At 37.1% G+C, this 26,974-nt stretch overlaps 1 protein-coding gene across 3 annotated transcripts; it reads left to right on the top strand.

Annotated features, from left to right (window-relative positions):
• The first annotated feature begins 427 nt into the window (after nucleotides 1–427).
• nkx1.2la (NK1 transcription factor related 2-like,a) lies at nucleotides 428–26,061 on the top strand. 3 transcript variants are annotated; one of them, XR_009437437.1, is made up of 4 exons: nucleotides 428–560; nucleotides 4,971–5,086; nucleotides 25,514–25,572; nucleotides 25,751–26,061. XR_009437437.1 is itself a non-coding variant. In XM_059565469.1 (2 exons), the coding sequence occupies exons 1-2, from the start codon at nucleotides 13,206–13,208 to the stop codon at nucleotides 15,717–15,719; spliced, it is 807 nt and encodes a 268-aa protein (XP_059421452.1). In that variant the 5' UTR covers nucleotides 12,957–13,205; the 3' UTR covers nucleotides 15,720–16,094. The 3 variants fall into 3 exon arrangements, 1 of the variants encoding a protein (XP_059421452.1); XR_009437438.1 differs by lacking the exons at nucleotides 25,514–25,572; nucleotides 25,751–26,061 and adding an exon at nucleotides 15,127–15,252; XM_059565469.1 differs by lacking the exons at nucleotides 428–560; nucleotides 4,971–5,086; nucleotides 25,514–25,572; nucleotides 25,751–26,061 and adding exons at nucleotides 12,957–13,419; nucleotides 15,127–16,094.
• Nucleotides 26,062–26,974: the final 913 nt, after the last annotated feature.

Raw genomic sequence — 26,974 nt, 5'->3', positions numbered from 1 at the left:
GAAGAGATGAAAAAATTACCAGCCAAAATTATTGATTTGGCCAAGATTCATTCAAGTAATGAAATTTATTTAAAGTAAAGTTACAACATATTAAACACATACTGCCTTAATCTAACATTTTTGGAAAATACCCTGTTTGGGGATCACAACCTTTTGATTGAAATCCACCCACAGTGTATAGTTGATTATACAGAAATGGAAAATGTAATGGCAGGAAATAATCTTATAATTTCCGTTACTCAAAATACAGATAAAACACTTTAGAAAATCAATATAGAAAATATAAAATATATATAATATGTGTGTGTGTGTGTGTATATATAATGTGTATACTAATTATCAGTTTTTATTTTGACTTTTACTTCTTACAGTTAGATCTATTCTGTCCTGGTGTCCTGTATAGTGATGTACTCTCTCACTTTCCTCTCTCAGGTCTTTACACTTGACCGGTGTCATTGCATCCCGCAGAGATTTGAACGCATATTCCCTGACAGCTGATCTCTTCATAAAACACAGCACCACAGGGAGCCATTTATGACCGGCGCTATAAACACCAATAGGTTGGTAATGAGAAATGTCGATAAAAATCTCACCCTGGAGATCTATTACCTTTAATGTTAAAGATAAGTGGTTCTCACTTCCAAACAACGCAAATCCCATTTCTTGAATACGGGGCAATATGTCAAAAGCTGTCAGTGCGACATGGACAAATATGATTATGCATGACTCCTTTTCCAATTTATTTGTATTTGGATGTTTATATTTTTATGCAACCTACTAAAATAAGAAATGATAGTTAAAACAATACTAATTGTAAGGTAATTGATTGTCTATAGAGGTTTTCACCCTTCATTACTTTAACCTAAAGACCATGAACAAACACTCACACACTGTGATTGGGGTATAATTTGGTCTCTGATGATTGTCCTTCACTGGTAGTAAATCAGCATGGCAATAATGCCCCAGGGAAATGGGCAGTAGAGTCCATATGCCCCAGAGTCACAGGATGGGCCCTGCAAGCATCACTACACATGAGTGCCCATCCAGCACAACATGAGGATTGACCACACTACGAGCACACATCATTGCAATATAGAGTCTGCTCTCCTTGCAAGAAAAATCGTAAAGGTCAACTTCTAGAGAGGAAGGATGGTGGAACAGGGGTTGTTTGACGAGGGTCGTCTCACTGACCGAGCCTAAATTGACCTATAATTCTCTGCATGCCATAACATATGAGGAAAGTTTGTTGAATGTGATCAGTTCGTCCAGCATCAAGGTTAGAGAAGTCATACTATCATGCTCCTGTTCTAAATCTCTGGTCCCCGAGTGGACGGAGGCTTTTATTTCATAAGCAATTACATTATCCATGAATCTGTCTCTCTTTATGATAAAAAAAGCAATGACATAGTTTTTGCTTCAAATCAAAAATTGCTTTTATCTGTCAAGGCTGGAACCAATCATGTGCTTTATCTTGACTTAAGTGTCAGTCATTATTTCTAGCTTTATTTTTCAAAATTAGGTGGTATAGAAATTAGCATACCTGGTTTTCATAAATCGGATGAGGGGATATTTTTACCTCAGTTTTTAGTCAAATTTATAGACTGATTTATATATATATACTCATAAATGCAGCTAACTTTATTCTGTTTTGTGTAAATACAGGTGCTATAAAAGATAAAATAGTTTTTTTTTTAAACATTTAAAGTATTTTATTATTAAATGATGTATAATATTTGAGACATACGTCTAATATGTTGATTTAATTAAACATCACATTTTGGACATTTTATCAGAGCTCTGTCTCATGATTATAGATTTCTTTCAATAGTGTTTAACTAAGGAAATTGTATTTAAAATGCCCAAATTTAGAAAATGGATTAGCATTATTGTGTGCTTTTTAGGCGTACATATACAGCAAAAATATGAAAAAACTATATGGGGTAGCACAAGGTCAAGTCTGAGTCGGGAAATATTGTTTATTGTGTATTGTTAAAGTCTCTTTTGCAGAGTTGTTTTAAGATTACATTTAACAGTACCGAAACATGCACACATACACATACTTTTTGCTCATGGCATAGCCGTAGACTTTCCTGGGGGAAAAAGAACAATTAGAGGAGAAATGAGGGCAGAATCACTGGGGGAAATGGCTAGTGAAGACTTTATTGATTAGTAAAGATTGCCTGATCCAGCGCTCAGTATAGCAATTATACTGGTGTCAACAGAGAGCAAAGCTATGAAAGACCTTCACCTCAGCCGTCTAGTGTCTAAACACTGCATATGATCATACATGTAGAGTACATTCATTCTCCATAAACTACTGATGTGCATTTCATGATAATGGAAATGAAATTATTTTAAGTACTGGAACAAAACATACTAGAGAATTGATTAAAAAAAAAGGTTTGGGTTAATCTGTTAAATTTAATAATTTATGTTTGGTTTCACTTCTTTATCTATCAGATTAACCAGATTTAAAAATATTTGCATAAATATTGGTAAAAGGTAAGGACAGATTGAAATCTTATAAAAAAGATTCTGTCAGGATTCAGGAGCCTACTTAGTAACCCTTATTAAACCCGGATAAAACACGTTGAGAGACAATCTATTTTACAAGATTGACCTGGCCAAAAATAAATAAATCAAACAAAAGAAAATGAATATATAATAATAAGTGAGAGTTACAGAAATGTAAAAAAATCGAATTTATATATTCTTTGTCGATTACATTGAATATATTTTAATATATGAAGTAACTATTGAGTTATATTTTAAGGTCAGCTGATTTTTTTATATATAAATATATAAATGTAATTTTAATAAAATGAAATGGTAAATTTGAGCTTAGAAAATTCTAGCGGCCATTTCTGCCTATTTTCAAAATGGAAAAGTTGTCTTTATTTCAACATAATTACAGATAAGATTGTGGGACATGTTTTGTCCCATGCCTCAGGAATCAGTACATGTCAGTTTTAAGTTGCACACATTTTGCAAAGTTTTGGAAAAGCATCACCAACAGAACAATCTGAAGGTGAGGGAACCATTGTATAATACAGGTGTGTGTTGAAGGGACAAACACAATCTGTTTCCTCCACAAATAGAGATGAATTCAGTTCTGCCTCCTTCCACTCCATCAGCCATGCCTGACCAGTTCTGCCCAGTGTCCCTCTCTTTGAACAGCCATAACCATTAATCCCAGACACCCTATTCATACTGCCTAATTGTGATGAGTATGAATTATCAATTATAGTGAGTACCTAATTGCCCTTCATAAAGTCAGCCTCCCCCTGGCTTTAAAGAGGGCTGTTTAAATAATGTAACTAATAGCTCTCTTCTTTACGTGGAGAATATATCTTCATTTTTGAGCTTGCTGAGCATGAGAGTCGCTCGTAATTTAAAGGGGCAATTGAGGAAAGGCGTGCAGGTGGTTCCAGGGGGACTCGTTAAGATTTAATGAATTATGATGCGACCTTCTGCGAACAATGAGCAATCAATGCAAGTGCTGAGTGACAGAGCATCACATCGACTGCGGCCCATAACCTCAGACCGTGTGTAATTCTTTCTTTTACACTCTACATTAGCAGTGCACTAACCCGAGTGTCCATTCACAGAAGACTCTGTGATTATGCTGCAGTCCTAAAGGCATCCAATCTCCCTGTATAGGATCTGGGGTTGCACTTCTTCTCAGCCAGTGTTGTCTGGCACCTCTGCATGTGTTTAGTATGTGCATCTCTAAACGGCTGACACAAAACGTAGATGTGTGTGCGTTTCCAGTGTGACAGCCAATAGAAATTTACACTGCTCACAGAGTCCTATAATTTCTACTGACAGTGAAAAACCATAACAGAGAGGGCAAAAAGCAAAAGTAAATTCAGGTTCTCATGTGAGATTTCCCTTCACTCAATGTCACATAATAAGGGAGTTATAAAGATTGCTTTGAATGATGGTCTTTTTTAAAACTTTTTTTATTTTATGTTATTTCCATTGGTCTCAGTTTAATTGTGTGGCAGTGAATTATATTCTATTGTATTCTATTCAGTTTTTTAAAACTGTGTTTAGAAATCAAATTTATATTATATTCTGTTCTGTTCTGTTATTTTCTGTTGAGGGCCATTGTCAAACCTTTTTCCCCCCAATCATCATAAAATTGCATTTGAAAATAAAATATATGTTCTATGCTATTCAATTCTATTATTTATGTTCTGTTGAGGGCCAGTGTCAAACCATTTTCCAATCATTATAAAATTCTGTTTGAAAATAAATATATATATTCATTTGTATTCAATTACATTCTATTCAGTTATGTTCTGTTGAGGGCCAGTGTCAAATCTTTTATTCTAATCATCACTATTTAGTTTTATCGACACTTTTTGTTTCTTTCACAAATAGTTACTGGTTCCATTTAGCTGTAATTGTTAGGCTTAAAGGCATTTTAGTTGTTGTTTCTATTCTATTCTATTTAGGACCAGTGTCAATTATTTTTTCATTCACCACATTTGTGTTTATACAGTATTGACAAATGATAAAGTTTTTTCTTTGTTTCTTTCACATATAAAGTTTTTTTGTTTCTTTCTTTCATAAATTACTTTTAACTTCGGTTAAGTTTAAAGGTATTTTATTTCTTTTTAAGGAATTTTATTTAGAAATAAGATTGCAACCTTAATTTTCCACCAGCCCCAGATTTTGAAAATGTATTATATTGTATTCTATTCTAGTCTACTCTATTGTATTCTAGAAACTATGTGAAGCTTTATTTCATTGAATATATTATGGTAGGATTCTCTGAGGTTGTTTCTTTTGTCATTTTCATGCTTTGGCTGTATAGTGATAGCTGTAATTTTATCATGTATAAAGTCTGTAGAGTGAACTGACCTTTACCTCGGGGAAAGAGTGTGTGTTAGTGAAAAGGGGGCCATTGTCCATGAATGTGTGACTGTCCCCTGGTCTAATTGCCCTCTTTTGCTATGATCCAGGCCCTTAACAAATCACCCAGCCACTTTCCACATCTGCTGCATGTCAGCATCTGCCAGAGGCGCTCACCCGTCCCGGACACTGCCAGCGAGCCTTCATTATGCCTGCTGCTGAACAGGTAGAACTGTTTGCACAATTACCAAACAATGCTGCCGACCTTGTGTTCGCCTAGATGTCCTGAAACATCACTCTCATATAATGCCCAAAAGTTTTGATATGATGCTTTTCCAATGTTTTTAACACTTGCATTGGATGAGCACAGCAATTTGATTCCAGTTATTTTGTGTTCATGTATTTCATAGGATTCAGATTGTTTGACCGGTATTGTGCAGTTTAGTTTTAGATTAATTTTAACAATTCTACAAATTAAATATTTAAAATGATAAATTATATTTGTCAGCTAAATTTATATTTTCTGAAGGAAATGGGCAGCAGCAGGAAGGTGGCAAGTTGTCTGAAAGTCGTGGCCTAATGGTTAGAGAGTCGGACTCCCAATCGAAAGGTTGTGAGTTCGAGTCCCGGGCCGGCAGGAATTGTGGGTGGGGGGAGTGCATGTACAGTTCTCTCTCCACCTTCAATACCACGACTTAGGTGCCCTTGAGCAAGGCATCGAACCCCCAACTGCTCCCCGGGCGCCGCAGCATAAATGGCTGCCCACTGCTCTGGGTGTGTGCTCACAGTGTGTGTGTGTGTTCACTGCTCTGTGTGTGTGCATTTCGGATGGGTTAAATGCAGAGCACAAATTCTGAGTATGGGTCACCATACTTGGCTGAATGTCACTTCACTTTTTCACTTTTCACTTTTGTAGGATTTGGTTCTATGCCAACAACAGTCAGCAGTCATACTGTGGTTGACTAGTGACAGTGTAAGCAGGGCCGGCCCTGACCAATTTGCTGCCCTAGGCAAGATTTTACCTGGCGCCCCATGCATCACAGCCCATTTCACCCTGTCATTGTGTTCATGATTTAGAATATATATATATATATATATATATATATATATATATATATATATATATATATATATACATATATATATATATATATATGTATATATATATATATATATATATATATATATATATAAACACACACACACACACACACACACACACACACATTACATCAGAACTGTTTCCAACAATCATAATAAATCATCATATTAGAATGATTTCTAAAGGATCATGTGATAGACCGGATGTCACATGTGACACTGAAGAATGGAGTAATGATGCTGAAAATTCAGCTTTGCATCACAGAAATAAATGATAATTTAAAGTATAATAAATTGAAAACAAATAATTTTAAATTGTAATAATATATCACAATATTACATTTTTTTCTGTATTTTTGATCAAATAAATGCAAGCTTGATGAGCAGAAGAAACTTCTTTCAAAAACATTAAAAATAGTAATGTTTCCAAACTTTTGGCCTGTACTGTATCCCCCCAAAACTGCACAACTGTAGAGTAAAACATTAATAAAAAAGTGATAATAAAAAATGCGTCTTAAAACTGACATGATTGTACAAAATCACAGTCTGGGGACTCAGAACTCAGAACAACTACTAACATTAAGTTTAAGGTAAAAATAACTGCCATGAAATTATAGTATCTTACTCCTATGCAATAAATTGTTCTTTCACTACATCTCTTTACCTCTGTCTTTATCCTCTTCTCTTCTTTTTTGCACTGTATCTATCGCAGACTATGCTCATTTATAATGTGTCATGTAAATTGGGCCTTCCGTCACAATCAGGAAACTTTCACCGTGTCTAAAACTGGCGCGAGCTGCCAGGCCCGTTTCTACGAGCTGTGTGTTAACAAAAGCAGTGCTGTCTACATTGGATGCGGCGTCGCGCACGCTACACAACAAATTACCAACAACTGATCGTGCGCGCGCTATGTTTCTGACGCACTTCAAGCACTCGATGGGCGGGGAAAGATTGAAGAGCCGGACTTTTTTTTTTTTTTTTGCTTTATTTGGTAGTATTTCGAATTAATGTGTTCGCCTAGATGTCCTGAAACATCACTCTCATATAATGCCCAAAAGTTTTGATATGATGCTTTTCCAATGTTTTTAACACTTGCATTGGATGAGCACAGCAATTTGATTCCAGTTATTTTGTGTTCATGTATTTCATAGGATTCAGATTGTTTGACCGGTATTGTGCAGTTTAGTTTTAGATTAATTTTAACAATTCTACAAATTAAATATTTAAAATGATAAATTATATTTGTCAGCTAAATTTATATTTTCTGAAGGAAATGGGCAGCAGCAGGAAGGTGGCAAGTTGTCTGAAAGTCGTGGCCTAATGGTTAGAGAGTCGGACTCCCAATCGAAAGGTTGTGAGTTCGAGTCCCGGGCCGGCAGGAATTGTGGGTGGGGGGAGTGCATGTACAGTTCTCTCTCCACCTTCAATACCACGACTTAGGTGCCCTTGAGCAAGGCATCGAACCCCCAACTGCTCCCCGGGCGCCGCAGCATAAATGGCTGCCCACTGCTCTGGGTGTGTGCTCACAGTGTGTGTGTGTGTTCACTGCTCTGTGTGTGTGCATTTCGGATGGGTTAAATGCAGAGCACAAATTCTGAGTATGGGTCACCATACTTGGCTGAATGTCACTTCACTTTTTCACTTTTCACTTTTGTAGGATTTGGTTCTATGCCAACAACAGTCAGCAGTCATACTGTGGTTGACTAGTGACAGTGTAAGCAGGGCCGGCCCTGACCAATTTGCTGCCCTAGGCAAGATTTTACCTGGCGCCCCATGCATCACAGCCCATTTCACCCTGTCATTGTGTTCATGATTTAGAATATATATATATATATATATATATATATATATATATATATATATATATATATATATATATATATATATATACATATATATATATATATATATGTATATATATATATATATATATATATATATATATAAACACACACACACACACACACACACACACACACATTACATCAGAACTGTTTCCAACAATCATAATAAATCATCATATTAGAATGATTTCTAAAGGATCATGTGATAGACCGGATGTCACATGTGACACTGAAGAATGGAGTAATGATGCTGAAAATTCAGCTTTGCATCACAGAAATAAATGATAATTTAAAGTATAATAAATTGAAAACAAATAATTTTAAATTGTAATAATATATCACAATATTACATTTTTTTCTGTATTTTTGATCAAATAAATGCAAGCTTGATGAGCAGAAGAAACTTCTTTCAAAAACATTAAAAATAGTAATGTTTCCAAACTTTTGGCCTGTACTGTATCCCCCCAAAACTGCACAACTGTAGAGTAAAACATTAATAAAAAAGTGATAATAAAAAATGCGTCTTAAAACTGACATGATTGTACAAAATCACAGTCTGGGGACTCAGAACTCAGAACAACTACTAACATTAAGTTTAAGGTAAAAATAACTGCCATGAAATTATAGTATCTTACTCCTATGCAATAAATTGTTCTTTCACTACATCTCTTTACCTCTGTCTTTATCCTCTTCTCTTCTTTTTTGCACTGTATCTATCGCAGACTATGCTCATTTATAATGTGTCATGTAAATTGGGCCTTCCGTCACAATCAGGAAACTTTCACCGTGTCTAAAACTGGCGCGAGCTGCCAGGCCCGTTTCTACGAGCTGTGTGTTAACAAAAGCAGTGCTGTCTACATTGGATGCGGCGTCGCGCACGCTACACAACAAATTACCAACAACTGATCGTGCGCGCGCTATGTTTCTGACGCACTTCAAGCACTCGATGGGCGGGGAAAGATTGAAGAGCCGGACTTTTTTTTTTTTTTTTGCTTTATTTGGTAGTATTTCGAATTAATGGTTTTTAAATAGTAGCCTATTATATAAAAAAAAATATATGTAAAAAAAAAAGTTCACTCGTTCACTCATTCTGGCGCCCCTATGGATGAGTGGCGCCCTTAGCATTTGCCTATACCGCCTATGCAGCGGGCCGGCCCTGAGTGTAAGCAGTATATTCAAAGATAATAAGATCACAGTTCTATATGCAAATTATTTATGGCTGAAGACCAATCGCATATCTTCATGCAAATAATATGACACCATCTCTGAACAGTTTTAATCTTAAATTAAATGAGAATAATGAAGCTACAAAAATAAAATAGCACATTAAAGGGTTAAATTGTTTACAAAGCATTTGTATATGTTAAATCTGTATTAAGTGGTTTGAGATAAATAGTAGTTTACCATAACAGAAAGTTTGAGGAATATCAAAGCAATGCTGCTTCACTGTAACAAGCATTGCTTTTCAGAGACAAATAAGTTAAACTCTTTACACCCCTCATAAGATTTTTAAAGTCTCTTCTTCATTTAAAGAGGGGAATCCATGAAACATTTAGTGCTCTGAAGTTGTAATCTTCAAAAGAGTGACAGTTCAGTAGTTTCCCATGCTATTGTCCACTTCACTCTGGATAGGAATAAAGGGACAAAGCCAAACAAAGAGCAAACACCTATCTATTAACAGAGCTCCACCACAAGATGCGTCTACATGAATGATCCGACATTTAGCAGATATTACTGGTGCTCTGATGAGTTTATGGGTCAAGAGGTGGGTTGCTGGAACAGTGGGAGTTTTGTCTGTAAGTGTGCCCCTTTCCACAGGAATTGCACCCTAAAGTTTTCCTCTTGGCTCCACCAGCTGTCTTGAAATTCTCCACCTTACCTCTTGTGTGTTCTTTTTTGTGCTCTGGTCCTGTGTAAACAAATGTGCATAGTGTCAGGTCTGCAGAGAGGAAGTTGTAAACGTGACGTCTTAAACTTGCAGGAAAGACTTCAGCCCCCATTCTTATGGAGCTCACTCAGTGCAAGCTGCTGGGCTTAGACATGCTAATGCAAGCAAACAGGCCCCGTTTCGGACAGTGAGTGTCTGAAGTTGGACCATGTTACAACCACAAAACATGCACTGCAGGCTGCTAGTAAACAAGTAGAAATACAACTGAATGGCAATGCAGGTGAGGTTAAGTCACTCGGTGTCATAAAGGAGAGAAGAGGAATCAACATCTGTTATCTGAGAAGTGGACAAGGGTTTGATATGGTGTTTGTGTTTTTGTGTGTGTGTTTGTGTGTGTCTGTGTGTGTGTGTGTGGTATTCTGACAATGCACTTGTCTTTTTGATCTACAGTGAGTATTTGCTCACATAAAGTCACTTAAACATGAAAAAATATCTTTAAAAAAATATTTTATATTTTTTAATACATTGATATATTTATTTTGGATTGGACTCCATTGACTTAATAAGAAAAAAAAAATATATATATATATATAAAAATACCTTTGATGATAGACTTTGCACTTTATGTTTATGTTTGTTAATTATCCAATTAAGTGTGGCCCTTTTAAATATCTCAGGCTTTAATGTAGATGTCTTGGGAATGGATTCAGTAGCGTAGTTCAGTAGTTTTTATTTTATTACATTGTGTATATTTATTTATTTATGTATTTAAGGTAATAGAAGAACAGAAGTAAATCACTAGCTAGATAGTGAAACGGTAGTGCTTTAAAGGAGAGCTTCTCATTTATCAGTGCCAGACACACGTTTATTGATTCATCCTAAGCTCTGACAGATTGATGCCACATAGTGAATGTGAAGATACTGGCTTAAGCTATTAACTATGAAATAAGCCAACACACTGTACTGACCCCAGATAATTTATTTGCCAGGAACAAATGTCTTTGATAGTAAAATTGGCTTTATTTAGGGGTGCAATGATAATATTTTTCATTTGTTACTTAAAAAAAAAAGGTTTCTTTGACAGTGGCCTTCATCTCATCTGCATTTTTTGGTCTCTTGTTTCTCATTTTCCTCTTGACAATACCCCATAGATTCTCTATGGGGTTCAGGTCTGGTGAGTTTGCTGGCCAGTCAAGCACACCAACACCATGGTCATTTAACCAACTTTTGGTGCTTTTGGCAGTGTGGGCAGGTGCCAAATCCTGCTGGAAAATGAAATCAGCATCTTCAATAAGCTGGTCAGCAGAAGGAAGCATGAAGGGCTCCAAAATGTCTTGGTAAACGGGTACAGTGACTTTGGTTTTCAAAAAACACAATGGACCAACACCAGCAGGTGACATTGCAACCCCAAATCATCACAGACTGTGGAAACTTAACAATGGACTTCAAGCAACTTGGTCTATGAGCTTCTCTACCCTTCCTCCAGACTCTAGGACCTTGGTTTACAAATGAAATGCAATACTTGGTCTCATCTGAAAAGAGGACTTTGGACCACTGGGCAACAGTCCAGTTCTTCTTCTCCTTAGCCCAAGTAAGACGCCCTTGACGTTGTCTGTGGTTCAGGAGTGGCTTAACAAGAGGAATACGACAACTGTATGCCTTGACAACCTTGACATGTCTGTATGCCTTGACCCCAGCCTCAGTCCATTCCTTGTGAAGTTCACTCAAATACTTGAATCGATTTTGCTTGACAATCCTCATAAGGTTGCAGTTCTCTCGGTTGGCTCTGCATCTTTTTCTTCCACACTTTTTCCTTTCACTCAGGGGCAGCAGTGGCCTAATGGCTAGAGAGTTGGACTTGTAACCTGAAGGTTGCAGGTTTGAGTCTCGGTGCTGGCAGGGGTTGTGGGGTGGGGGGAGTTAATGAAAAAGCACTCTCTTCCACCCTCAATAACCATGGCTGAAGTGCCCTTAAACAAGGCACTAAACCCCCAGTTGCTCCCCGGGTGCTGGATATATAGCTGCCCACTGCTCCGGGGGTGTGTTCACTTCTCACTACTGTGTGTCTGCACTTGGATGGGTTAAATGCAGAGCACCAATTCCGAGTATGTTTTTTTTTTATTATTATTATTTTTTTTACTTTCTTTCAACTTTCTGTTAGCATGCTTGGATACAGCACTCTTTGAACAGCCAGCTTCTTTGGCAATGAATGTTTGTGGCTTTCCCTCCTTGTGAAGGATATCAATGATTGTCTTCTGGACAACTGTCAGATCAGCAGTCTTCCCCATGATTGTGTAGCCTAGTGAACCAAACTGAGAGACCATTTTGAAGACTCTGAAACCTTTGCAGGTGTTTTGAGTTGATTAGCTGATTGGCATGTGACCATATTCTAATTGGTTAAAATTGGTGGGTTTTAGTTAAATATGAGCCAAAACCTTCACAATTAAAAGAACCAACGTCTTCAGTCTGTGTGCATTTCATTTATTTAATACACAAGTTTCACAATTTGAGTTGAATTGCTGAAATAAATTAACTTTTCCACGACATTCTAATTCATTGAGATGCACCTGTACAATTTGTAGTTTGTAAAGACTGTTTTAAGTTCACTTAAATTAAAAGTTGTCATATTTTTCAGAGCCTATTAAGTGTTAAAATAATGTCTTTCAGTTATATTGTAATGTTGAAAGGCTATTATTATTTTCTAAAATTGAGGGGAATTTAATTTAATAAAGATATCAGGAACATTATTGGTATCGATGATACTGGCCTTCATAGACTACTTCGTAAAAAGATGCCATTAAACCGTGTTTAAAATGTACCATCTTTAAGTTGTTTCTTCATTAATTTGGAAGTTCTATATGACATTATAATAACATCGCAAATAATTACATAAAAATGTGTGATTGGTTAGTTTTTTTTTAATCAATTGATTAACTTATGCACTTATGTTAACCTTTCAAATATGTTATTGATGGTATAATATTTGTTTATTTTACAGCTGAATATACTTTTCAATTGAATTGCTTATTTAATTGCTTATAAAAGACATTGGGATGACCGCCCCCACCCGGCTCCCTTCAAATTTTCTATTTGATAATCAGACCCTCAAATGATACTTGAACAGCGCTGTTCTGTAAATGGCATCATGAAGCACCTTTTTTTTCTAAGAGTGCACTGTGCAAACGATCACTGAAGAGTGTAGGTTAAGGATTAGATGCAACAGTTTCTTGAGTTATGCAACTTGTCAGCCTGGGAACTTGTCCGTGTTGTATTGATTGAATTGAGCGCAGGTTTAGCTACCGAATGCTCTCATCCAATCGAAAGGGATCCCGTTAAACGATCGTGTTCACGCTTCTCCTCTAATGGACCTGTTAAAGAGCTCAAGCACACCTTCATCACTGACATCTGACCGAGGCGCCTCACATCAGACCAGAAGCTGCATCCACTTTCTGCGTCTGCTTTGTTAGAGAATACAGAAATAAGCTATCAGAAATTCTGCTGGAATTTGGAAAATGCTTGAATATCAGGAGTCCGGAGCGAAAACAACATCAGGTCATCGGATTTCATTTTCGATTATTGACATATTGGATCCTAAAAAGTTCACAAGTAAAAAATCACATGCCGTGTCGGAGAAAGAACGGGCATCATCTTCAGAAAGCACAGAATTTGGAGGTTTGGAGGAAAGTCCTGAGCACGAAGGATCGTTTTCCAGCTGCAAAAATACAGGTGAGAGAATAATAATCACACAAGAGTCCGAATTATTTCGGAGTGGTCAACTTTTAAAGTAATTTCTGTAAGTATTTTTGACTTAGAGGTTTATCTAGCATTTTAAACCAAACGCTAATATATTTCTGATATTTCTAATTCTGTGACAAATAGTCCTGTTTGTGTTTGCGATGAGCGATCGAGCAGCTGTTACTATGTTAACATCTGACTATCGCGACTTCTGTTCGCCGTGTATAGCGCACGCTGCTAACTTGTAATCCAACTTTTGTGGTTACTGAAACATTGTTCTGAAATGTAGCATATAGGCTATTATATGTTAAAATAATACATGTTTTTGAGACCTCCACAACCTTTATCTTCTGTGGTTACGTCTTTTAGAAATGCCATATCTAGATGCCACTAGAATTCCGAGAAGAAGAAAAAAAAATATTTTGTAAAATATTCCTAGATGTGTTTGTATGATTTCACATAGGCCTATATAGTAAAAAATAATATGGCTAAATATAAGATTTTCCGCGGTATATCTCCTCCAAACAGACCTTTTGTATGATATTAGATTGTGAATTTGACCTTCCCCCTCATTTCCACGACTGCGTTGTCTTTAAGCAGCCGCAGCTGAGTAAGTGATTGCCATTGGGACAGTCAGGGCAGATAATTGTTTAAATCGTCCCATTGAGGATGCCTGCGCTCACTTTGATCGATATCCCATTACTGGATCCTGCATATCTCCCTCCAGCAGCTTGCGGCTCCCAACTTCAAACCCCTGCCATGTCTGATCCCAAATATCGTTCGATTAAAACTTCCCTTTAAATAGATGACATTTATCGATCTGCCGACAAATATGAAACTCCATTAGCGCGTCATGGCTGGATGGCAGAGCTGGATTTAACTAGGGTTTCTTTCCGCAACATGACATTTGAAGCGATTTGTGATTTTGAAATTGTTGAGGGATTATGGCACATTCCATGTCAGTCTTGCCTTGAAATCCACACACAGTAACAGCCTCCCCTTATTCCTGTACAGGACTTCCACTCGTTTAATTCTCGGCATTGCTGCTAGTTACTTTAATTCAGCTGATCACTGGATAAGGGTTTGATAGCAAATCTCTTATTTATTTATTTATTTTTAACTACAGTGTAAGGCCTAATATAAATGTTACTTTCCAATAGCGAACCGCATCAATTAGCCTAAATTCTGTAGGCTACTATTAATTAAACATTGGTAGTCTGTATAGGCTAAGTAATGCTCCTATAGGCTAGTTAATTAATACATTACATTTGTAATTCTGATTATAATTCATTCATAACAATTCGAATAATAAAATAGGCTGATGTTTTAATGATGCGTTACACTTATTTTATCCCTGAACCGTACTGCAGGTGTTGTAGAGCACTTCAGATTTAGGACAGTTTTACCAATAATTAATGCCAGTCAAAGCACCAATCAAAGCACCCTAGCAACACCTTGACTAGGCATCTGACTGCGTTTAAGGCCTGCATCCTTATAATTTCAAACTTTTGGAGATAATTTAATCTTTCAGATAAGGTAAACCATGGTAAAAATGTGATAGTTGTGTTCTGTCCAGTAAAATAAATAAATAACACTGTCGTCTTGTATTCGTCGGTTCATTCGTCAGAAATTAAATACAGTTATTAAAAACTTTACCTCTCTGAAAGAAACTTGACATATCGATATTTTTATTGACAGAAAATCGATCAGCTGATGAACACCAAAGTTGCGTCAGGCTCCATCCTCCTGATCCAGATGTTGACTTGGACTCATCAGCCTCACTCAGAAATGTAAGCTCAGGCTTTTCTCCTTCTGAAGAACCGGATGAGGCAGATGAAGAGAGAATGAGTCCAGCGCTGGAGGATGTGTCGCGTCAGCGGCGGCGGCGCTCTGATCACAGCTGCGCGAAGCCGCGGCGCGCCAGAACCGCATTCACATACGAACAGCTGGTGGCTCTGGAGAACAAATTCCGCGCAACGCGTTATTTATCCGTATGCGAGCGACTAAATCTCGCGCTCTCTCTGAGCCTGACCGAAACCCAAGTCAAGATTTGGTTCCAGAACCGAAGGACCAAGTGGAAAAAGCAAAACCCTGGCGCAGAGAGTTCCCTGCAACCCGGCACGAACATCAGTCAGACCTGTGGGTCCACATCTGCCCTCCACCCGCCATTCAGCACCGGGAACGTCATATTTCATTCTGGTCCAGTGCACCTGGCATCTTCCGGTGGGCTTTTGCATCCGTTTTTGCCCGATGGCTTTCTCCAACCAGCATTCTTCCCCCCTCACTTATGAAGTCTGGAAGGAGGAATGATCAAAGACTACGTAAAAATGTGATTTTATAAAGTGGATTACTTGTTCAGCGATCCTCAAAAGAAGGGGATCAGTCTTATTATGTAATAATTAATTAGGTCTTAAATTAATTGATATGTAGCCTAACTGTTTTCAGTGATACATGTGAGCAGAAATATACCTTGGCACTCACTTTAAATCTTAAAGCTGAGATGTATCTTTCTTTTTAATATATTGGTCCTGTCAGCAGTTTGATACATTACTGTGGATTACTAGCATAACATTCTTTAAATAACTTGAAATGAAAGACAGTGATGTTCATTAAAATATGTAGAAACATGTTGATGAGGTCATCAATAAAATCAGACTAAATGTCATTTCTTTTGTTTATATATATATATATATATCTCAACAGTGTATCGATTTCTCCGAAACTCTGTAATAGTAGATTTATTTTTCCTACACCAAAGCATTACACAACCTAATAAATTAAAGTCTATTCTCTTCATAAACACTGGATGGCGCCACATGAAAACTTGTAGAATAGTTGGAGACTTTATATAATGGTGACATTAATATTTTATAAATAGTACAACTAAATACCCCCCAGGTAATCTACATTTGCTAAATATGTAATTTGCATTATGCAAACAAACCAAACTGACCGTGTTCAGAATAGCATGTACTGTTGCTGCAGTAATTATTTTGCATGTGTCTTGAAATTGAATAGTGTGTATATTGTGCACAGTTTGCAGATTTTCTGTCTAGATCAATGGAGCAGCAGGAAAAACCGCTCTAAAGTGTGTGAGATCAAGAGGGCCTGGGAAATATTGATCTGAATGGCAATGCAGGCAACTAGTACATTACTGAAGAAGAGCAATAACACCATTTGACCACTAGAGGACGCTGCGCACTCATGTCATTAGATAAATTCACAATTAATTGAATTCAAGACTGTGCTAACATTAGGCCTTACATTGGGTTTTCACATCACAAAGGATCTGACACTAGCAAAAAGGAAATGTTTCTCATGAAATGTGTGAATAGTATTTTTCTAAGAGATCAAAATGAAACACCTTTAATTTAGATAAAAGTATTGTAGGGTTATTAATGTAAGTCTACACCAAACTAGTCTTTGAACATTTCGTAACCCATCAGGTTAACCTTAAAATCATGTGTTTTCTCAGCAGAGATGATAAGACATTCTCTCTTCCTTTGGAACTGATTCCAGCACACACTACAACTTGTTTTCTAAGTTCATGTGTTTTTTGTGTGTGTGTGTGTGTGTGACTGTGATATAATGTGGGTTGTGTGTGTTTGTGTAGGAGTGAAATAGGAGTTGAATCCAGCCCTTATGGCCTGTGTGTTTCTCTGGCTGAGTGACATTCTGTATTGTCCTGGCTCTCATTTCTTCAGCCTGTTCTCCAATCTGGAACCATGTCAATCCTCACCACCTCTTGCAGATTTCATGTGATAGTCCATAAATTCAGTTCAGTTACTTTTTTTTTTCTTGGTGCATTGTTTAAAGATGTTTTCAAAAAGTGTTTGTGGACACATTGTGGACAGTATTTGGTTGATTTATTTGGACTGTTTTACTTTTGAAGTAAAAGTTATGAAGTTTTGAGGTTCTCATAAATGTGGTGAGATATTGAACTAAACCTTCTTCCAATACAAATTGTAATATGTATATATATATGAATAATTACTTCTTGTCCTGTCTGTTGACTGGCCATTAGTGTTCTATCAACTTTATCAGTCAGCTCCAGCTCATGCGGCTGGAATGAGATTATGCTGACAAATATTAAAAGTAAGCAAAATAAAGAACTAACTATATAATATTAATTAATAATATAGTAAAAACTAAATTGTTTTATCAATTCCTGTTTTTAAGTAAATAGTGTTCATAACTAAATGTGTGTATAATATATATATATATATATATATATATATATATATATATATATATATATATATATAATATTAGTTATTAGTAGTTTATTTTGGATAGTTTGAATACCCATCAATAGAAAAGAATAAGGAATTTGATAAAACAGTTATTTTTTCCTATTATATATATATATGAGTAAAATCATAAATTGTTTCATCAATACCTGTTGTGTGTGTCGTGTCATTTGCAAAGATGAATGGAGATCCTAATGGATTTTCCTCTCCATGTATATTAATAGCATGCTAAAATTAAAGGGGAACGTGTTCATCAACACTGTTTGAAAAGTCATTATTTTTCGATTTTGGTTTGGTTAAGGTAGTGGTGCGGAAATAACACACTTTTAAGACATAGTCTATTCTTTTGCTTGAGAGTGTTTGTGAGAGAGCATAGTGAATACTGTGAGTGAGAGAGATTGTGGGGGTGGGAGATTTACAGTGTGCTCTATTTTGAGGCAGCTGGGAAAACAGTGAAGGGTTTTGGTCAAGGAATAGCTTGTGAGTATATGCCAAGGGCTTCTCCAGTCACCCCGTTTCATGGAATGCTGAGATATGTGGCCTAATGTGGGGCTGTGCAGTCATGCACAAAAAGCTGAAGCAATGCCTTCTGATAGCTATTTCCCTAAAAATTGAGTTTCGAGTGTGCAGTACATTCCATTTGTAGACATCTTTAAACACAAGGAGGACCACTTCACATAGAAGTCCTTACCCAGTATATACAGACCGAGATGAGTCGCAGACTCTCAGGAGGTGTTTGGCGCTTTTTGTTTTGTCTGAAGGGATCTTCGTGAATTAAATCATGCTTTTATTTTGGTCTTCTGTCCTAGGGCAATGTTTACCCTTGTGTCTGACTTGCACATCTAGTGTTCTTGTTTGTGTGAGCTCTTACTGCGAACCACTACACACTCTGCCGTAGTGGGGAACAGTAAGAGAAGCATTAAACACAAAATATGAAAGCCTCCCTCTATGTGTGTGTTGTTTTTCAGATTTTAGCTTCAGTCTCTTTCTTTTCATTCAGTTTCTACTCACCTTAACAGTAACTTGAGCTGGGTGTTTTTCCCCCACTGTGTTTTCCGTTCTGTGAATTGTTGCTTTTCGGATTGTGTGATGTGACTGTAGTGGCATCTTGGGTAAAAGCCAATGCAGACTGTGTTACATCAACTGCCTTTCGTATGATTGTGCGATTATTCATCTTAGTTAATACTGTTCTGATATCTAAAGGATTAATGTCATAATAAAAAGTTTAAGCGTTTCAAGTGATGAAATTTAGCTTTACATCACTTGCTCACTGAATCCTCTGCAGTGAATGGTTCTGACAAAATGAGACTCCACATGAAAACACCACAAAAATCCACATGACTCCAGTCTATCAGTTAATGTCCTGCGAAGTTAAATGCTGTATGTTAGTAAATAAACAAATTCATCACTAATACCTTTATTAAAAATGTGTTGTGATGCAATTATCAGCTGTTTGAACTCTCATCATGAAGGCACCTATTCAAATCCATTGGTGAACAAGTGATGTGATGCTAAATTTCTCCAAACAAGTTCAGATGATGAAAAAAACTCATCTAAATCTTGGAGGTAAGTAACATTTATTTATTTATTTTTGCAGATTTTCATTTTGTGAGAAAAAAATGGCTGATTATTAGACTCCTGTTGTAGGAGCAGTCTTAAGACTCATCGTATAAATGCAATTATTCACCGTCAGTGAACATGCCACACTAAGGCTGATGATGTTGCCCCTACGATGAAAGAAACTCTCTAGGATCCTTCACATTGATGAGGCCTCTTGTCTTGATGTCTAACTAATTGCCTTCCCTAAATTAACTTTGTATGAGATTAACTGATCCTGTGCGAGATATCTTTGTAGTAAATTATTCTTCCTTATGCACTCAGAGGCGGTGATTCTCTGAACGAACCCTGATTGAAAATCTCTGACTGTTGGGAATCACACTGAGAGCCAGATCCCTTGATTGTGCCTGTGTCTTGTTACGAAACAGGACACTGCTTGATGTGGCAGCAGAGAGGGAATGGAAGGCATACGTACTGCATGTGTTTTAATACAGACATGTATGATGACTTGTCATTGCATGTCACGCTGTTTATTAGGTGGTTGCTCCAAGTCAAAAATGTTTACAAGTCTATGATCTTTTGATCTCTAAGATACGACTTCCTATATGCAATTCTATAAGATTTTTATGGCTGTTTAAATAGCTATCAGTCGAATTGTAGGTTTGTCCCAGTTTCACGAACTAAAGAACTATTCTGTCCTGTTTTGTACTATAATTTTTGCATGTAGTGCGTTCACAATGGAAAAACAACAACAACAACAACAACAACAAAACAGGTAAGGCATTTAAACAATCAAAAAGCAAAGTGTGGAATTTTGGGCACTTCATTCACTCCACATGTAGTGGAGGGAGAGGGGCTGTCAGATTCCAATAATAAATAAATAAAAAATCCTTATAAAATTTATACACTATACACTGTTGAGTACATAGTGTATAAGTGCATAGTGTCTAGTGTGTCATTTGGGATTTAGCTATTGTTAGTCTGTTCATTTGGATAAGTAATAGTAGTTTACTTATGGTAGTTCACCTGAGCAAGTTGCAGTTGTAAGGCATCAATCATGTCTGTAACACAATGTGGGACTAAACTAAAATTTTGATGTATAAAGACTGGAATAGTATTGTCTTTTAAAACATACTCCAATAAGCTTTGTTTTATTTATGACTTTGAAAAATATATTTTTTTATATATAATAAATGTGTCTAGTTCCGCTATTGACTGGGTTTAGAACTGGGTTTCTAAAGGTGCAAAGGAAAGGTTTATGCAAATGGTTTGGAAATGGCTTTATCTGTGTTTATTTGATTAGTTAATTAGCCTGAGAATCACATGTTTTCATGGACCTCATTATGTATTACACTCTAGAGAACCACAAAAAGTCTTAATACATTTCTCTTCATGTTGTATGTTTAATTTGCATAAGTTTAACATTTTATCAGTCGTCGTCTTGATTTTTTTTTAGTGGGTAGTCCTACTGCTCTCAGTGTTATTGGATGCATTAGATGTTATTGCAAAGTTCTGCCAGCAGGGTCTCTATTGACTGAAATGTTTGGATTTGTTTTAGTGCTGTGTCCTAGAACTTTACCCAGAAATATTTTATGTTCTAATTCTTTTAAATTATGCTCGTGCATACAGTTCTTGACCTCATATTACTCAAGATGTCTTTAAATAGACATTTAAATGAACTGCGACATAGCTGAAATGAAATTAAAAATAGTGAAACTAAACAATTTTTCAGTGCATGCTATTATATAGAAAAAAAATATTGGTTTCTTAATTTCATCAAAATATAGTTACCTGTTTTGCCTTTTGAAATGACTTTCCTCTCCAGGGACCTTCACCAAGCCCACAGTAGATAATATAAAATCCTAAATGATCCACTCATTCAGTGCCCCAAATTTTTATCTTTGTTTCGTGGATTTCTTTTCTCCCCAGATTCTCTATAATTTCTACCTAGTCATCCGTTTGTTTTCTTTCTATTTTTCTCAGCATGTTCAACGGGTGTTAACCATCAGGAATGTGTGACCGGATGCAGCAGTAGATCTTGAAGCTGTACTAGATCAAACTCACCAGTGGTCAGAGGTCAGAGGGCCATTCTGAGCACTAAATCACCTAAAGCACAGCTCTTTTACAGTGTTGGTCATCTTACTTGAAAAAAGTAATTAGTTACAGTTACAAATTACTTCTCCCAAAATGTAATTGAGTTAGTAACTCAGTTACCAAATTGTAAAAGTAATTAGTTACTCAGCAAAGTAACTGACATTATTTTTTATGTTCTATAACGCTATTACGTCCTATAACATCTTTAATATATAAGATGTTTATATTAACTGATTGAAGAATAAAAATACTATAAGTATTTTAGAAAATGTTGTATTTATTTGAACTCAATAGATTGCAGCCTGCCATATGATACATAGACATCATATAGGTAGACGCCCTATTGGCCGCTGGGCGACGAGATTTGCGGCCGCCATCTTGAACCGGTCGTACTCCTAGTTTCGTTGCGTAGCAGCAGTTAAGATACCAGAGCACTGTGCAGCATTTTCCTGTTCTAATCGGCGGACCATCACAAGTACGGCTCGGGATTACTTTTCACAAGTAAGATTTAACATTACTATTGTACTATTGGTTGTAGTTTGTCCTTAAATCCAGATAATTGAGAAGGAGCAAGGATCTTTGATAGTACTGTACTGAAATCGTAGCTAGCTAACGTTAGTTAGACTATGTAACGTTACCTCCCTCAACTCAAGTGTTTCTCACATAACTTACTATTCAGATCATAAAGAAGTTAGAAAAAGCACTTGTTAGATGCACGAAACTCACTTTTAGCGTTAGGCAACGTTAAGTGCCTATTACCAACACAATCCAATCTGAAGTTAATACATTGTTCGACAGAACATAATAACTGTTATTTGTGTTTGCGCACGTGATATCAGGAAGTAATGTATATTAAGGTTGCTTTGTTCATATTTTCTCTGTTCTGTAAAGTGTATTTGAGTACTGTGTAAAGCGCTATATAAATATGTATTATTTGTATTCTTATTATAAGGTGCTGAGAGCTGCAGAGAGGGTGATCCGCCAGGCTTCAGCAATACAAGCTCCTAAGGTGTCAACAGTCACAGAAGAGAGAGAGTGTGTGTGTGTGTGTGTGTGTGTGATGGAGAGAGAGGGAGGGAGGGAGGGAGAAGAGTGTGTGTGTGTGTGTGTGAGAGAGAGAGAGAGAGAGTGTATATGTCACAAATTATAATTGTTTCTTAAACTTATTAAAATATCTTATTTTACTGCAACTATCTGTTTCTGCTTCTTTATCATATTTATAGTGTGTGATTTATAAATATTCTACCTCACATATTTAGATTTTGGGCGTCTGGTCACTTATCTTATATCAGAATATAATATGTAACTGTAAAGCCTATTATGAATATTAAAATACGCTGAACCATGTGTCCTGTATCATAGCTGCATGAATGAACTTTGCAGCAAAAAAACCCGCGTCAAAATCAGTTAGGTATTCAGTGAGATATGATTAATTTAATGCGCTGACAGCTCATTGCACCTGGCAAACAAGTTACACTGAGAGGAGCTGTCGACCGGTCCAAGATGGCGGCTCCACGGCTCGTTCGTGCCAATAGGCAGTAGCGTTCGATGGGGCGTCTACCTATATGATGTCTATTATATGATATGCATAGAAATAAAAACATGTACAAAATAAATATTGAAAATAAAATTCAAATACAAAATTAAGACAAACAAATTTAAACTTGGGTAAAAAGAAACAAAGGGAAACCTGGCCATTAGTGCAAATCTCTGTAACTGTATATTAGGCCTAAAGTTACTGCACAATAAACAAAACACTATCCAACTCTTGGTGCGTTCACACCAGACGCAAATAGAGCGTCTGGCGAGAGTGATTTCAATGTTAAGTCAATGCAAAGACGCGAATAGACAACCTCCGAAAATCGGCAAAACACATTTTTAAATAAACCGCATATTTGAGTTTAAAACAACTACATTCTCGCATGAAATACTTTTAAAACTACATTTCATGACACGATAACAGTAATATTTAGAAAATTATCTGAATAAAAATGGTGGTTGAAAATGCTGCGTGAACTCAACTGGCAGAAGCCCCCCCCATGACGCGAATTCGCGTCTGTTGTGAAGTTAATTTCATGCGCGAATGAAGCCTACGAACTCAAAATGTTCAAGCGTCCAACTACGCGCGAATAGCGCGATTTATTCGCGCAAGTCGCGTCTGGTTTGAACACAGCATTAAATATTCAGGGTTGATGTGAGGTGGTTCATAAGATTTGAGTTGCTTGAGGCGGACGTGGATAAAGTCTTTTTTCCTGGGCATAGCGTGCATGTTACAGAAACATTCTTGCCTTTAATTTCTGGTACTTCCAGTTCGAGAACGCCATTATCTCTGATGCTGTCTTGTGTTTAGTGGTTGTCAGAGCGTGCAGTGAGACCGCCCACCCAGCCAATCATCCATCGGATTTGCAACGGTGTCAGGCAGCTGATGTGTAGCCACCTAGCTAAAGCATGACACCTCGCGCTTTATTTAAACAAATTGTAGTAACGCGACACTTTACATTCTCAGTAAAGATAACGGCGTTACAACGATGGGAAAAGTAATTAATTAGATTACTCCGTTACTGAAATTAAACTCCGTTAGTAACGCCGTTATACTTAAACGCCGTTACTCCCAACACTCCAGAGTACTGCAGTGAACAACAGAGCAGAGTGACATAACATAACGGACCTACACTGTACATGTTGGGACTACTGGAAATAGGGTATGCTTGTTGTGTTTATGTTTTTTTATGAGAAGAATCTAGAGCATGTGGGCTTGAGTTTCAGAGGTGATGTTGTTTTTGAGTCAAAGTTTAAGAGTAGTTTTACCAGGAACCATCATGCAGTGATTTATGGAAGCCCCTTTAGCAGTCTACATCTATCTTTAGGAAGCTGGACATTTACGAGGACAGTTTTGTTTGAGGGAATCAGTATTTTGGTTGGACAGCTGACCGCAGCTGACCTACTGCTCACACATTAACTATACATAATGCCACAGTGTCATGCCTGACATACCTGCCTGAGGTCTACACACACACATTTGCTGAATAGTTTAAATGAATGCATACCATTGACTGCTAATGTTTTTATATTTAGAATAATTGTAAAAATAATTAGCAAAATGTCTAATTATTTTTAGAATGCCCTTTTCTCATACCCAAAGTGCTATAGAGAAAGAGAGAGAGAGAGAATAAATACTGTACTGTTGTAAGCAACTCCAGAACAACATGTTGGTACAGGTCAAGGCTAGCTGATATACACCCAAGAGCCCAATCAGTTTGAGGAATCATGTGGAGGGGCATTATTTAGAACATAGACACTCAAGAAAATAACATCTGATTTATAAACTTGAAATTGCTCCTCTTGGAATATTGGACCAGTTTGCCCAAATCCCATCTGAATGGGTTTATTTTTAAACAATAGTATCGACATTGCTAAACCTCAGCCTTTACACTGATTTAATGCAGATGATAATACCACAAAAATTATGAAGAATCAGCAAATGTTATGTTCCCTCACTAAACAAAAATGATTATTGAATACAATGTTTTATCAGCTGTTTAGACTCTCATTCTGACGGCGACCATTCACTGCAGAGGATCCAGTGGTGTGCAGCTACATTTCTCTAAATTTGTTCCAATGAAAAAAACAATCTCATCTACATTTTGCATTAACTGAGGGTTTCAGCAAATTTTCTTTTTTTGATTGAACTGTTCCTTTAATATAAGCACTTTAACAACAATATAAACTACACTTTTTTGCTTTTTAATCCATTAAAGTTCTTCCTTTAGTCTATACAAAAATGAATAGAGTTTGTGATAAAACAGCCCTTATCCATTGCAGTGCCTGCACAAGATGTCCTCAGTAAGGATTAAACTTTCGTTAACTTCCACGTTTTTCCACCCCTGAAAAATACACAGCAGCTAATGCTCTCTGACAGCCTTCCCGCCTCTCTGCTAAATAGACATCTGCCTGCTGACCTTTCTCCAACAATTCCTTTCCCACTTGAGTGATAGACACGGATCTACACAAACACACATTTATCCTAAACACCGAAGCTCACAGACAGGAAGGGGCAGAGATGTAGACAGATATTCTGTTGTTCCACTGCAGCTACAATTAGATCAGGTTATTTGAGGAATGGTTGTGACTGTGGTCTATGTTGCTCTGTTGCAGAAGTAGGGGGATCTGTTTGCTGTCTTTAGGTTCCTGCCAGGAAGAGGGTCCCACCGCAGCGTTACAGAGCACAGCCGCACCATGTAAGGTCTGTTACGCACCGCTCACACACGTGTAAACACACAGCATCACTCTGCACCACATATATCATAGCCTGGCCTTAGAGTGCAAATAAAATGCCAAAGTTGACGTAGCTATCTGTCTATCTATCTGTCATTATATTGTTATATCTATCTAAGTGTCTTGGTCTCCATTCTCACCGACAGGTTTAAAGGATCTGATAAAGTGACCCAGTCTAGTGAGAAGACATTTAGACTTAACCAGGCTTAACCTGAGATAAGAAAGGAGCACCCGCACACACTGTCTGGCTATCATCGGAGAAGCTTTTTGTTGGACTCTTGAGGAACAGGTCAAGAAGGAAAGGCCATATTTGAGACAGAGAAAGGTCTCCAAAGCCGAGACCAATAAATTCCACCAGATGTGGGCAGTCTGTGAGAGGAAATCTGATGGTCTGACATAGCAGAAGATCTTTTAGCTTTGTCTCTGCATGTTGATGGCAATGACAGCACTGAGAGTAAATGAATGTCAAAGTTCTGGTTGTAAACTCTATATACAAAATATTTCTTTAAAAGGACAAAAAAAAAAATTGGTATTAAAAGTTATCTAAACAGTCCTTTTAAAATGGTAGAGAAATGAAAACGTTATAGTTTTAAGAGAGAGATTAGATAATCATCCAATTTGAATAGTCCATTGGATGGCATCCAATTACTCCCTATTTTCCACAAAGAATGAGGTCTAATAAGATTCCTCTACAAGACACCTGAGTAAGTGGAAATAATCCCCCTTTCGAGAACAGCGTGTAAAAACACTCCTCTAAAAATATAACATGCCTATCCTGAGGGGAGACAACAGCGTGAGAAACAGAGAGAATAAGTGAGAAGCCGACACACGCATACACGGAGATGTAAGTAGAAGTCAGCTGAGTTTATATCAACCAGAATCTCCTCATTTAGAGAATGTGAGCACGGGCCGTGTGAAGTGACAGTTGATAAAATATAAGCAGACAGAGAGACCGTCATTAGAGTGAGTTTGACTCTCTCACACAGGCTCTGAGCCGACTGCTGTGACATTTCTCAAGCCTTGTTTTGTAAAGATGCATCTGGAAGCTGCTGAGAAGAGCGTCCCCACCTCTACGCTCAGAAAATTGACTCCGTTTAGAAACAGAAATGTTTGCATAATAAATCAGCACAGGAAGCTTACAATATGGCAGTCTAAAACTGCTTTTACATTCTCTGGAGAAAATATGAGTGGTGCATACTTGTCCTCGATGCTGGAGTGTTTGCTAATCCATTGCCAAGGTGTTCTTTGCAACTGTATTTGCTAACAGCTGCGATTTACAAATTGTCCTGTACATACAAACATAGATTAGTCTGTATGGACGGTTAACAGAAGTCAATTTGCTTTATAGCCTTGAGTCATACCTGTAAACA

Source organism: Carassius carassius, chromosome 14, assembly GCF_963082965.1.
Source record: "Carassius carassius chromosome 14, fCarCar2.1, whole genome shotgun sequence".
Taxonomy (NCBI): Eukaryota; Metazoa; Chordata; class Actinopteri; order Cypriniformes; family Cyprinidae; genus Carassius; species Carassius carassius.
The sequence above is the reverse complement of the archived record's forward strand: the minus strand, read 5'-3'. Positions and strand labels throughout refer to the sequence as shown.